Source organism: Colossoma macropomum, unplaced genomic scaffold (genome assembly GCF_904425465.1).
Source record: "Colossoma macropomum unplaced genomic scaffold, Colossoma_macropomum, whole genome shotgun sequence".
Classification (NCBI taxonomy): domain Eukaryota; kingdom Metazoa; phylum Chordata; class Actinopteri; order Characiformes; family Serrasalmidae; genus Colossoma; species Colossoma macropomum.
Window position 1 is genome coordinate 1123561 of NW_023494805.1, and position 14736 is coordinate 1138296.

Below are 14736 nucleotides of genomic sequence, written 5' to 3' on the forward strand. Positions count from 1 at the left end.
GACAAGCCAGTGTACCTTGTACCTCAGGGATACCAGTGTTTTCCACAACTTGATACGAAATACTGCAAATAGCCATAATTTTGCCTGATAGTAGCATTAGAGAGAAGGGTCATAGGGTCACCAAAATCATCAGCGTTCATCCTCTGAGTAGCATGAATGTGCTCACCAAATTTCATGGCAGTCAGTCCACTAAACTTTGACACTCCTTGGGTCCCACACTGCTCTGTAAAATTAGAACCACTTCCAAAAATGGACTTCCTTAATGTCACATCATCCACAAATTCCTGTTACTTTTCTCTGCAGTGTGCTCTGAAAGAAGGTGCAGCAGAACACCTGTCCTGTCCTCACGAATGAGAGAGGATGTTGAATGTGAGTAGACATAATGAATTGATTGTATCTTCCTTTTAAGATCCTGACTTCTGCCATAGCTAACTCCTCTTTCACTGTAGCTCTCAGTGGAGGACACACAGCAACATCTCGGGCCAGAAACAACCATTCCGGCATACGTGAGTAATTGTTGCTTTCAACTGAAGCAAGCATGCTGCATAAGTGTTCTATGAGGTTGCTGGTGTTTCCCCCTTTACACGCAGCTACTGCTTCACATACACTGCATTTAGCTGCATTATCATTAAGTTGAAATGTGAACTGCATGTCTTTGGACTGTGGGAGGAAACTCGCTGCTCCGGTTTCCTGCCTTCCGCCCAGTGACTGCTGGGATAGGCTGCAGCACCCGTCGTGACCCAGGAGGATATGGGGCATAGATAATGTGTGTGTTTTTATTGTATATACCCCAAATAAATAAATAAATGCATATCTTCTGATTTCTTTGTCTTAGCTATGAAATAAAACCTCCTGACCAACCAAGAAATAATAAAAGGACAGATGGGCATACTGGTGAAGCTGATTTACGAATTAAAGGGGACTGCAGAAGCAATACTGATTGCAACCCTTGAAGATCCGCAGGTTCTGGAGGAGCATTCCAAGATCAGGAATTCAAGAAAACCCTGGTAATGTATATTTGTATTATTTTCTATAGGAACGTAGCATCACAGGCATGGACATCACGGTATGAGACGAGTTCAGTACAACAGGAAAAAAGCAACAAAAACTCCCAAATGCATTCAGCTACATGAAGCATTGAAAGTTAGATTCGTTTTCAATACTACAGCATAGCAAAGGATTTGATTCTGTAACAACTGATGCTTCCAATACTGTATATAGCCTGAGGAACTGAATCTGTACTCTATATAAACAAATCAAATTTCAGCCGAGTTTCAGCCTACACATTTTAGTCATTGAATTACTGGTGCCAACTTTGTTAATATTTATTTTTTGAAACGTACGTACATTTTTCACCACATTATTATTGCTTTTTAATTTACTTAAAAAGTAATAATGATGCTCTGGACTGTTGTCAGTTGTTTGGCTCAGCTTTGGTTTAACATTCTTTAGATATTCATGGCTCAATGTTCTCTGGAACGAGGCCGAGACGTTTTAGATTAAAAAGTGTATCAATTTTAAGCTGATAGTTCCGGTCCTAAAATCTGATTGGCTGAGCTGCGTTCAAAGCTGTTATAAATTACTCAACATACGCACACCTATGATCACCTCACAACAACTGAATTCTGTATCACTGCGCCACAGCACTAAAAAACCCTTGTGGTGTTAATGGAATAATCTGTGTGCTGATGAAGTAAGAACCCGGTTCTGCCTAAATTGAGGGGCTGACAACCTATTTTCTTAAATAGAACTAGGCTGGTCAACTAGCTAACAGGCTAAAAGATAGCTAACAGCTCCATCATTAATATCATAGGCTTGAATTAAAGTACTTACAATATGATGCACTGTAAAACTGCAAATATAAAAGACTAAAGAATGTCACTTGAATGTCTTGCACACTTCAGATGTCTGTGTTTCAGTCAGAAGTTGCATCAAATCCGACCACAGAACTGACGACCAAAAGCTTTCATCTTTGTCCAGGTAAGCTTTGGCAAAAGCTAGGCAAGCTTTTCTGTGCCTGTTTTGTAGAAATGGAGTCCTCCTTGGTCGGCGTCCACAGAGACCAGCCAAGTGCAGTATTCGCTGGAGTGTCTGCCTTGAGATGTTGGTACCAGGATTGCTCAGATTAATCACGATGGCCTTGGTGGTATCCTTAGATTCTTCTAGTCCTCTTACACTACCATTCCTGCAGAGCAGGGGTCACTTTTGGCTTCCTACCATGCCTTTTGAGGTTTTTCAAAGTGTGTCACCATGTACTTTTTGATTATGCTTTGCATTGTAGCCACTGGCATTCAAAAAACACTTTATAGCCTTTCCTCATCTTTTGAGGAGCCACAATGCACAACTGGAGGTCCTCACTAAAGTCTTTGGTTTTCGCCATGACTTGCAGTTGACTAGGAACTGACTAGAGAACTAATGCATCGGTTGTTCTTTAAAGTTAAAATGTTCTAGAACATCAGAAAAATTACCAAGACCTTTTGGAACAGTACAAAAGCTTGAATTTTCTAGCAAATCTGCTTTGGATAGTCTTACCATCTTTTGTCATTTGTTTATTTCCCTTGCAGCCAGAAAAAAAAACCTATTTGTCAAACAAAAATTCACTGTTAATCAAAAATGTGGCATGGGTATGAATAATTTGGGGCTTAACTGTACAATAATGAGTGATCAAATGTTCTTTTACTTCAATTGCATAGGGCCTCCCTGTGATAAAATCGCAGTAGCTTACAGCCTCTTGTGGCTTATTGGTTCATTATACCCTCACTGATCATTTTTTAAGTACATCTATATTGTAAATACATTCATTGCCCATTTTGTCAGCTCCGTTTACAATATAGGAGCACTTTGCAGTTCTAAAAGTACAGACTGTAGTTTCTCTGCATACTTTATCCCACTTTTACCCCATTCATCAATGGTCAGGACCCCCACAGGACCACCACAGGTATTATTTGGGTGGTAGGTCATTCTCAGCACTGCAGTAACACTGACGTGGTGGTGGTGTGTTAGTGTGTGTTGCGTTGGTGCGAGTGGATCAGACACAGCAGTGCTGCTGGAGTTTTTAAACACTGTGTCCACTCACTGTCCACTCTATTAGACACTCCTACCTTGTCAGTCCACCTTGTAGATGTAAAGTCAGAGACGATAGCTCATCTGCTGCTGCACAGTTTGTGTTGGTCATCCTCTAGTCCTTCATCAGTGGTCACAGGACGCTGCCCACAGGACGCTGTTGGTTGGATATTTTTGGTTGGTGGACTTTTCTCAGTCCAGCAGTGACACTGAGGTGTTTGAAAACTCCAGCAGCACCGCTGTGTCTGATCCACGCGCAACCCACACTAACACACCATGTATTAATAGAGTATAACAGCTGTTATGTTATGCCGATCACAATTACCACAAATTTTTCATTTAGCACAACTTGTTGTTGCACTGTTTGTTATTGCTTATTTGTTTCAGTTTTGTTAATTCAAAGACAGACATATTCTATTAATTAGTTTCTTCATTTCGTGAACCACATTTAATCGTAACCTCAGAGCAAATTTCAGGTACAGAAATGTTCCATGCTTTAAGCCCTGGATATTTTTTCTCCATATCTCTTTCTATAACTAGACTGTTTAGACTTTACTTACACTTAACTTATATACATTTCCTCCTGTTATCTTAGTCAAATTAGCTCCATGTGACACTTTGGTTAAAGCTTGCTGTCTTTCCTCTTGTTTAACAGACAACAACCTTAGCACAAAGAGGGGATACAGCAGTTAAGGACACTGTTTGGAGGGTGATGGGATACCACTTGACCAATGACGTTGCCAAAAAATGAATTGGAAAAGAATCAATGGCAAAGCAGTGTTCAAGAATCTCACTCCAAAAGGAATGAGTAATGAGTGGTGATTCATGTTGGTGTAGCTGTTGGTTTTTGTCACAGCTTTCACTGGCATTTGTAGTAGTTTTTTCAGAAGCAGGAGAGGTAGAAGTTGCAGTGTCAGCAGACTTGTAGCCAATGATTGGTCCTTTTATTTAGTCCCAAAGTGGGTACTCAAATCAAGTCATTATCATTTGTGCTTAAAAAGATAGACATACCCCTTATCTGTCGAGGCTATTGAGAACATTTGTGTACCCTATATGCTTTTTCAGTCAAAGTCAGCTTTATTGTCATTTCATCTCATCACAGATGTATTGAGAGAGAAACAAAATGTGGTTTCTCCAGGACACGGTGCTGCATTTAACATAGAACAGCAGCAGATAACAATGCAAACAGACAATATAATAAATACAGATATGCAAACAGTACAATAAACTCTTCTGTACAATAAACAATGATCATTTGAAAATAGTAAAAAAAAAATCATATAAATGTTGAAGTTGAGAATTTTTCTTTTAAATAAATGCCTATTTTGAATTCAATGCCAGTGACACATTTAAAAAAGTTGGGACAGGGGCATGTTTGCCACTGTGCTGCATCACCTCCTCTTTTAACAACACATCCCAATGTTTGGGAACTGAGGAGACACTGCTGTAGTTTTGAAAGTGAAATGTTTTCCCATTTTGCCATGATTAAAGATTGATTGGACTACAGGACACTTTTCCACTTTGCCTCGGTTCATCTTAAATGAGCCCAGAGAAGGCAGCAGTGTTTCTGAATCCTGTTTCTACATGGTTCACATGGTAAAATTTTAACTTGCAATTATGGATGCAGTGATGATATTCAAAGACAGTGGTTTTCAGAAGTGTTTCTGAGCCCATGCAGTGATTTCCACTGCAGAATCATGTCTGTTTTTAATGCTGCTGTTTGAAGGCCTGAGGATCATGGCTAGCCAGTATTGTTTTTCTGGATTCTCAGAGTCTTTTAATGATATTATGTACCATAAACAATGAAAAGCAAAAGTTCTTTGCTATTTTACGCTGAGAAACGTTATTCTTGAATTGTTGCACTATTTGATGGTGCAGTCTTTCACAGAGTGATGAACCCCTCCTCATCTTTACTTCTGAAAGACTCCGCCTCTCTGAGATGCTTTTTTATACTCAGTCATGTAACTGACCTGCTACCAATTAACCACCAGGTGTTTTTTTAGCATTACTTAACTTTACCAGCAACAAGAGAGTAACAACTGGGGACTTAGAGTGCAACTTCTGATATTTGCTTTGTAATTTTCTGGAACTCACGGTTCATATATATATATATATATATATATATATATATATATATATATATATATATATATATATATATATATATATACAGTGGAGGAAATAAGTATTTGATCCCCCACTGATTTTGAAAGTTTGTACTCTGACAAATAATTAAACAGTCTATGATTTTTATGGTAGCTTCATTTTAACAGTGAGAGATGGAATATCAAAAAGAAAATCTAGAAAATTAAATAATATTTAAATAAAAAATAATTTGCATTTCATTGAGGGAAATAAGTATTTGATCCCCTAAAAACCATGACTAATGTTGGCTCCCACAGACCACTGACACACCCTAATCTCAGTGAAGTCGTTACCTGCATGAGAGACACCTGTCCCAAATTGTCACCTGTATAAAAGGCCACCTGCCAACAGACTCAGTGACACTCCAACATCTCCACCATGGGCAAGACTAAAGAGCTGTCTAAAGATGTCAGGGACAAAATTGTTGACGTATGCAAGGCTGGAATGGGCTACAGAGCCATAAGTAAGAAGCTGGATGAGAAGGTGACAACTGTTGGTGCAATTATTCGGAAGTGGAAGAAGTACAACATTACTGTCAATCGACCTAGGCCTGGAGCGCCATGCAAGATATCACCTCGTGGAGTCTCACTGATCATGAGAGAAGCTAAAAATCAGCCAAGAACTACACGGGAGGAGCTGTTTAATGATCTCAAGGCAGCTGGGACCACAGTCTCCAAAAAAACCATTGGTAATACACTGAGACGTAATGGTTTAAAATCCTGCAGTGCACGCCAGGTTCCTCTGCTCAAGAAGGCTCACGTCCAGGCCCACCTCAAGTTTGCCAATGAACATATTAATGACTCCAAGAGAGACTGGGAGAAGGTGCTGTGGTCAGATGAGACCAAAATTGAGCTCTTTGGCCTCAACTCAGCTCGACATGTTTGGAGGAAGAAAAATACAGAAGATGACCCTAAGAACACCACCCCCACCGTCAAGCATGGTGGTGGAAGTATTATGTTTTGGGGGTGTTTTTCTTCTAAGGGCACAGGCCAACTTCACCGCATCGACGGGAAGATGAACGGGGCCATGTATCGCAAAATCCTGGGTGACAACCTCCTTGCCTCCGCCAGGGCACTGAAAATGGGTCGTGGATGGGTCTTCCAGCACGACAACGACCCAAAACATACAAGGAAACAAAGGAGTGGCTCCATAAGAAGCATATCAAGGTCATGGAATGGCCTAGCCAGTCTCCCGACCTCAATCCCATAGAAAATCTAAGGAGAGAGCTGAAGCTTTGCGTTTCCAACCTAAAAACCTTAAGGATTTGGAGATGATCTGCAGAGAGGAGTGGCCCAAAATTACTCCTGAAGTGTGTACAAACCTTATAAAAGACTACAAGAAACGTTGGACTGCTGTGCTTGCCAACAAGGGTTTTGCCACCAAGTATTAAATGATGTTTTACTAGGGGGTCAAATACTTATTTCCTTCGATGAAATTCAAATTAATTTTTATTTCTCATTTCATGTAATTTTCTCAGTTTTTCTTTTGATATTCTATGTGTCACTGTTAAAATAAAGCTGGCATAAAATTATGAGACGTTTCATTTATTTTTTTGTATTAAAACTTTTAAAGTCAGTGGGGGATCAAATACTTATTTCCTCCACTGTATATATATATATACACACACACTGTAAGTTTTGGGAAACCACACAGGAAATGGCAGTAAGTTACAATCTAAAACATAGACTATATTATTGTTACCAAAGAATATTTATATATACCCTCATGCAAAACCAACTTGATGAATGACAAAATGTGATATTTAATATTCATTTAGGATTTTCAATTCACGTCTCACATTGTTACTGACATTTTTATCAGCCCCATTTTTATTATTTAATATTTTTCACTTCCACCCTTCATACACACCTGGCCCTTTGTGGATAAGTTTACTTTAGGGTGCAGTCACACTACAGTGTGAATAGAGAGTTTATACACTTCTTGTCCATTCACTACAGTTAAAATGCATGCAAAGCCAGGAAAATGCATCTTCATCTATCTGCAAAGAATTCTTACGTCTTTGTTCCTCACCAGAGCTAGAGCTTGCTGAACTTTGGTAAATTCATATGATGTAAACAAGTGGAATTACTCAAGGGTAGCATTTTCAGTTATATGTAGTTTCAGTGTCAGATTGCTTTTTATTTAAGAAATCAGCTACCTTATTGATCAATCCTAAGATATCAGGATCGTTGACTAACATGGCTGTTATGCTTTTGGAAGCTGTTTGTGTTACATAATGTCATATCCTGTTACACCCATATGTGTTGCAGAAAGAAAAGTTACTTCAGTAAGGCTACAAAAATGTGTAACGTCTGACAACATTTTCATGTGACTGACCATAAACAACACAACGGTATTTCTGCTGGATCTCATTGTAAAGGCAGTAAGAAGAAACTGCCTAACTGCAACATCAACCGATCAGGAAATTGAGCAGTGCCTTAAAAGGTTGCTTCATCCTGCTGGACATAGAGATGGAGGACACTGTGCCAGGCAGCGAACTGAATAGCCCATTCAGATGAGACTGTTTCAACCGTTTGTCAGTTTGTTGCATTGACATGCAAATTTGACTTGTTCTGTTTGTTTGTTTGTGTCCTAAACCCAGGAATGGAAAATACCTGGAATGCTAAGTTTTATAAAATGTCTTGGAAATAGTCCAGGAATTCAGGACAATATATACATTTCAGCTGAGTAAAATTTTCAAAGATTTTCTTGAGCAGCTGACATTTTAGACGTGCATGTTGACTGCCATTTCAGCTTAATAAATTGAATTGAATGGCAAATGCATTAATTGTCTGTTAGCATGTAAAGCTACTCTTTTACTAGGTTTTATAGCTTAGGCAGGATGAGGGTGTGGGGTTTGTGCTGGTAATGCAGATCTGGCAAATTGTTTTGGTATGTGACTGATCTAAGGTGGACCTGTGGTAAATTGTATGTGTGATCGATTTATTAGGTCCTGAGCCGGCACCCAGCATGAACAAGGTTGTGTTTTCCTCTGGCAATTTTCTGCTATATGCTTGACCAACAACAGGCTAACATACAGCCCATCTAAGGTGAACCAACTGTAATTTTCTCTGTCCCCAACCTGGTCCATAACATAGCCTATGTAAGGTAAGAATGTGGTATGGCCCCAGTCAAAGAAAATTTTCTCAAGCAAAGGTCCAGAACATTATAATGTCTAACTTGCATTATGATTCAGTGCCATACACTGTTTACTGAAGTAGCCTAGTAGGTATATCAACATCTAATTCAGTCAACAACTTAATGTCAAATCAAATAAAGTACAATTCATATTTCAACAACCTTTATTGTCAGTTTTCTCTTTTTAGAGCACGACATGTAAAATAATATGGCTCACTTTCTTCTCCGACTGCTGTTTCTCGCCTTGTCCTTCCCCTGTGTGTGCGCAACTCATTCAAGTCTCAGTGCTCATTGTAATGCACAGATCTGATTGGCTGAGGAGCGTCATGTGTGATTTTTACAACACATGCGATTGGTCTGTGAGGAACTGGTACCGTAAAGGCTAGAAAAGTTACGTCGATAAAAAATATGACCACCCCATCAAAATTAAATAATTCTCCATAGTTTATTGGTTATGGGTCCAGGTCCGCATAGGACAGCGTTTCGGGGTTTGGACTCAGACTGTGGTCCACCTATTAGTGACCTCTGGTTTATACTCTCTGTCCTAGCTGTAGTATGAATGTTGACATATTTGTATGTTTCCCCCTGACAGCTACATACGGAGCATTCTTTAAGTCTGGAAAAGGCTGCTATGTGGACATACTTAGTTAGCGAGTTAAACACACCTGCTATGTAAGGTCACATAGTGTGGTGTTCTTTTACCCAAAGCCAAAAACAAATTTAAAAAACACTGTCATTGTCAGTTTTCAGTGAATTTGGTATTTGGTATTAAATGCTCTTTTATTACAAAAGCTGAAAGCTGATTGTGGACAAGAGTATAGTTAATTTTTTTGGTGACTTGAATAAATGCCAACTCCAGCAGCACTGCTGTGTCTGATCCACTCGTACCAGCACAACACACACTAACACACCACCATCACCATGTCAGTGTCACTGCAGTGCTGAGAATGACCCACCACCCAAATAATATCTGCTCTGTAGGGATTCTGTGGGGGTCCTAACCACTGAAGAACAAGGTTACAAAGTATGCAGAGAAACAGACAGACTACAGTCTGTAACTGTAGAACTACAGAGTGAAACTATATGGTCAGTTGAGCTGATAAAGTGGACAATGTGTGTAGATACAAGGAGGTGATCTTAATGAAGTGGCCAGTTGGTGTAGCTAAAGACGGGTGTTGCTGGCACAAAAGGCCATTTTATTCCATTTCAACTTTACAGTAAATTTGAACGTTTTACTGAGAACACAGAGAGTCAAATGACTTAAAAATATTGTACTTTATTATACAACATGAAGAAATTGCTATAATTAGCTGTAATACAGCACTTTGAATTGTACCGTAATTAATTTTACAGTATCCGAAAAATTACAGTAATTTTATCATAGCTTAGTGGCTACCTGTTTATTTTAACAATAAACCTTTTACAGTGATTTACTTGAATAAAGGATTTCACTCTTACCCATATTTAACTGATCAGTTTCCACAATAAAATGTACAGATAAACTGTAGTAAGATTTGTGTACAGATGAACTGCGTTTATTGTCTTAAGCATTAATGTAATTGATCCTGGTTGACTAAACTGAGAGCTGTAAAGCAAAAGCTGATAAGATTACACTGGACAGATATCAACATGGTATGGTGTGGTGGTGTGGGCGTTTCCTCAGACTTTCTGATTGTGCTTCCCTTAGATAAAGACTCTCAGTTATGACCTTGTGCTGTCATTAGTGTTTGTTAGGCTGCTTGAGGTCATATACCGACAACCTTCTGCTCAAACCAAAGGTCACAAAAACTGCGCCTGCTGGTTGTCCTATAGTGCCCTAAATAATGTGGATAGACTTTGAATTTTGAACTCACTGTATGAGTGGATTTAATGTCCAGTACTTTAATTATATTTTCTCTATGTTTATAACCAGGCCTTTTCTCTTTTTCAAAGAAATGTGCAATCACTTTGGAATATCACAATATTTCAGTCATAGGAAAACACACATACATACACTGTGAATGCAGTCAGCTCATCTTTTCCTTTGCAATGATCTTATTTCAGTCCCATGGGGTCTTAGATTCCTACCATAAAAACTCTCAGATACATATTTGTAAGTGACTTAATTTTAAAAAAGCTTTCACCACATTCTTTTTCTTTGGCAAGTTTATTGATGTACTGGAAAGCTATGATGGAGTCACAAATGTCACATCTTGGAGCACATTTTATGAACAGAATTTATCACAACTTTAAAAAATTTTTTAACCATGTTTATACCCAGGCTTTTTGTTTGGAATATGAAAATATTTTGTGATAAGAAAGCACAAACGCATGCATTGTGAATGCAATCAGTTCATTTTTTCCATTCGCTTGAGATCCTATTTTAGTCTTATTAGGGATCAATTAGGGAAATATCAATTAGGGAAACTTATGCTCATTTTCTAATCAAACAAAAAATCATTAATCATGCAAGGTAAAGAGTTAAATGAGCTAAGTGGTGCTAAGTGCTTAGTGAAACATTGCACAAGCAAGCTGTTATTCAATACACTTAAAAATAAAGCCTCCAAAGAAGGGTTTTTTGCACAATGCCATGGAAGAACCACTCTTGGTTCCCACATGAACCTTTCTTGAAAAGTTTAAAGAACCTCCAATAGGAATGCAAAGTGGTTCTTGTATGCCATCTCTCAAAAAACTCTTTGTGGCACCTTTTTTAAGGAGTGAACCTAAAACCTGAGCCTGTATCTGAACTGGATGTCCCGGGTTGGTTGCATGGTTCCAAATCCCCATCGCTTGGTGTCAATATCTGGAATCTTCTCATCTGAGTTTTTCAGCTCAAAGTCAAAATATGTGAGCAAAAGAAACACAAACTGTTTCAGCTCGTTTGTGGCAAAGAATCTTCCAGGACACATGGTGGACCCAGCACCCCAAGGCATGGTGTAATACTTCAGCTTCTTTCCACCTTTGTAGAACTCGGTCTTTTTGCCACCCTCAGAGGAGAGGAAGCGATCGTACTTGAAGGTATGTGGATCAGGGTGCACCTCTGGGTCCATTTGCACAGCGGTGTATGGAAACAGGGCCACTCTGTCACCCTTGCGGATGTTGTACTGCTGCCGGTCGGCCATTTTTAGTGTCATGTCCTGCAAGACTGCCCTGGTGAGGACGGGGGCAGCTGTCATACGAAGGCTCTCCTCCACTGCGCTGTCCAGAATGGGGGTTTTGAGCAGCATGTCTCTGGTCAGATTGATCAATGGCCCACCATGCTTCACTTCTTGCCCCGTTTCCCGGAGAACCTCCTCCACCTCATTTCTGATAGCTTTCATAGCATCAGGGTGCTTCATGAGGAACAGGAGCAGCCAGAAACTGGCAGGACCCGTGTTTCCCTGGGATGCCCACAGGAGAAGGAACATGTATCTGTCCAGCATGTTTTCGTCCATGCCTTGTTCGGCCCGTACCTGCTGCGACTCCATTACCCAACCGCTTATGTTCTCCTTGGAATTGACCTTCTGCACTGACAGCATGTTCCAGAAGAGCCTCTTCAGCCGCTCAGCCTCCATCTTCTCCGAGGGCCCCAGCACCCCGTATGCCAGTTTGGGAAAGAGCTGGTCATACTTCCGGAACTCATGGAAGAGTTCATCCGAGTGATTTCGGTCAGTTTCCTTGGCTTTCTCCAAACATCCTGAAGTTTTTGCAGTCTCGTTTCCAAACAGCGCTAAGTAACCAGCGCGAAACACGATGTTGTAGCAGTAATAGAAGAGCCCGGCCTCCTGCCATGGTTTGCCATTGTCACTGGAGCCAATGCTGTGCAGCATGAGGTTCTGGAGGTTGTTCATCATAGCCTGAGTCATTACAACCAACCCATCGCCCATCAGATGCTTGTTGCTGGAGGTCTGGATATACTTGTGGTCATTCTCTAGAGGATGGTAACCAAACACTTGCTTGACCAGATGCTCTGCAAACTCAGTGAAGTCTAGATTTGCACGTGCCTCTTTGATCACCGAACCGAAGGAATGTGGGTCCGTCAGGAAAGTGAAGTAAAACCCTCCTAGCTGCACTGTGAAAATGTCCCCGTGTTTTTTCTTCATTCTCTCCAGGAACTTTGCCGTGTCTCTCCTGAACTCCAGCACGTGTCCCAGCCAGGGCAGAGGGCCTTTATCCAGCGGGGGTTCCCCTGGTCTTCGCCGGCGGAAAGCTCCCAGGAGATAAAGCCCCCCTAGCAGAGATACAAACAGAGCAAGCAGAATGTGCAGCAGGAAGCCCATCGTTCTCTCCTGTTTCTCCAGTGCCACTCTGATCGTTGCTCCCAACTTGTATCTGATTATACCTAAGCTCAGGCTCCTCCCCTCTGCTTATTGTAACCTGGACCTTTTTTTTAAATTGCCTTTTGTGTGTTTTTAATACTTTACACTAATGTTAAAACCTTATTTTCTGTTCTTATTACTCTTATGTTATTGTTTTGCTGTCCAGTGTGGACCCCTTTTGAGTCTTGGTTCCTCTCAAGATTTCTTCCTCTTGTTCTTAGGGAGTTTTTGGAGCTTGGACCTGGTACAAAATGTCTTCAGGGTGAGAAATATCTCTCTGAATGCTGTCAAAATTATCAGATGGTGTTGCTATAGGAACATAATAAGATGTCTAAAAGTATGCCCTACTGGAACATGTTTAACTACAAAAATATCCATGTTACATTTTTTCTTATATCAGTCTCACAACAGTGGAAGGACAGCAAACTGATAAAACTAACATAAAAATTTCTCTTATCAACTTAATTAAATTTAGTGTGGAAATATGATGCAAGCGATTAATGTTTTATAGCTGAGATGCTGAGATAAATCTCAACATTACCATGTGCTTTGCAATCACAGCTTTCTGAGGTCACCAGCACCTCCAATTTGACATTTCAAGGACAGCTGTTTCAGCTGTTTTTCAAAACATATTACAGTCAGGCAAGATCACTACCTGACTTCCACAGGCCAAAAATGAAAGAAGGTAATCTTGATATCCTATTCGGCCTTGGTTGTCCTTGGTTGCTCGTGGTCTTCAGCCAATGATTCAGTGAATATTATTTTACAATGCCTTCCATATAGTCATTCTAAATGCAAAAGGAGAAGGATCAAGGCTGTCTTTATCTCTAAGATAAGAGCTCACGAAAGCCTTTTACAAATCATCAGGACTCTTTTACCTCTTGCCCTTGGTGGAATATCACTGCTGCCTGGATCCACCCACCTCTTTAGGGGCAATTAGATTCAAGTGTAACTGAACAAATAAAAATAGATAAAGAACTAAGAAAAGACTTACTAGTGCATATACATGCACACTAATAATACAACGAATCTGGGCAGTTACCCAATTAATCAAGTGGACATGTAAACAGCTTTCTACAATTTCTCATTAATTTGTCATCAAGGCTGTTATCAGAAACACAATCAATTCACCAGGTATGTTACACATACAAGGAATCTGTCTTGGTGCGTGCACACATTTATGAAGTTAACATACCAAACAGACTGAGGTTGATGGTTCAGTTTATGTTTAAAATGTGAGTGTCCACTGTGGTTAATGAGCTTCAGCTCTGGGGAAAAAGCTGTTAGCACGTCAAGTTGTGCTGGCTTTGATGGCCCTGAATCTTCTACCAGAAAGGAGTGGCTGGAAGAGGTGCTGTCCAGGATGAGAGGGGTCAGCGTTGGCAGACTACATCCAATTATTCCTCCACTGTCCTGATTATGGACTTTGGCTCGATCTTGTGAGGTGGAGGAATGCTGAGCTCTCTTGGTGATGGAGACTGTGTTGCTCTTCCACTTCACGTCCCTGGATATGGTGGTGCCCAGGAACTCGAGTGACCCCACAGTGGAAACCACAGTCACATTGATGTTGATGGGGGGTAGGGAGAGGGCATTGTGCTACCACCATCTCTACAGCAGCAGGTGGTTGCTGCTACACCAGGAGACCACATGCTTGACTTCCTTTCTGTAGGCAGACTCATGCTTGTTGGCTATAAGGCCCACCATGGTGGTATCATTTGCAAACTTAAGAATCTTTACAGCTGGTTTCCTTGAGACACAGTCATTGCTATAGAGACTGAAGAGAAGGACTGAGAGCACCTTGTGGCACATTAATACTGAGGGTCCAGGGGTCTGATGTGTGTTTTCCTAGCCACACATGTTGCCTCCTGTTTGTCAGGAAGTCCACGATTCCCCAGCAGATGGGATCTTGCACAGACAGTTTGACCTGCAGCACCTCTGCTAGCATTGTAATGTCCCAGCCTCCTGCTAGGCCACTTCTAATCACTAGGAGGAGTCAGAAAATCAGGACGACCAAATTGAGGCTAATCAGGTGCAGCCGGGCACGCTATACTTAAGGATCGCTCTCCCACAGCTCACCACTCAGTCTTGAGTTTGAGGCTTTCTTTACTGCTCT

At 40.6% G+C, this 14736-nt stretch overlaps 1 protein-coding gene across 1 annotated transcript; it reads right to left on the minus strand.

The window, feature by feature from the left end:
* Window positions 1-9602: 9602 nt before the first annotated feature.
* LOC118826323 (5-beta-cholestane-3-alpha,7-alpha-diol 12-alpha-hydroxylase-like) lies at window positions 9603-12706 on the minus strand. The gene has a single exon (XM_036597264.1). It carries the CDS (start codon window positions 12582-12584, stop codon window positions 11049-11051), a length of 1536 nt encoding a protein of 511 aa, XP_036453157.1. The 5' UTR covers window positions 12585-12706; the 3' UTR covers window positions 9603-11048.
* Between the last annotated feature and the right edge of the window lie 2030 nt (window positions 12707-14736).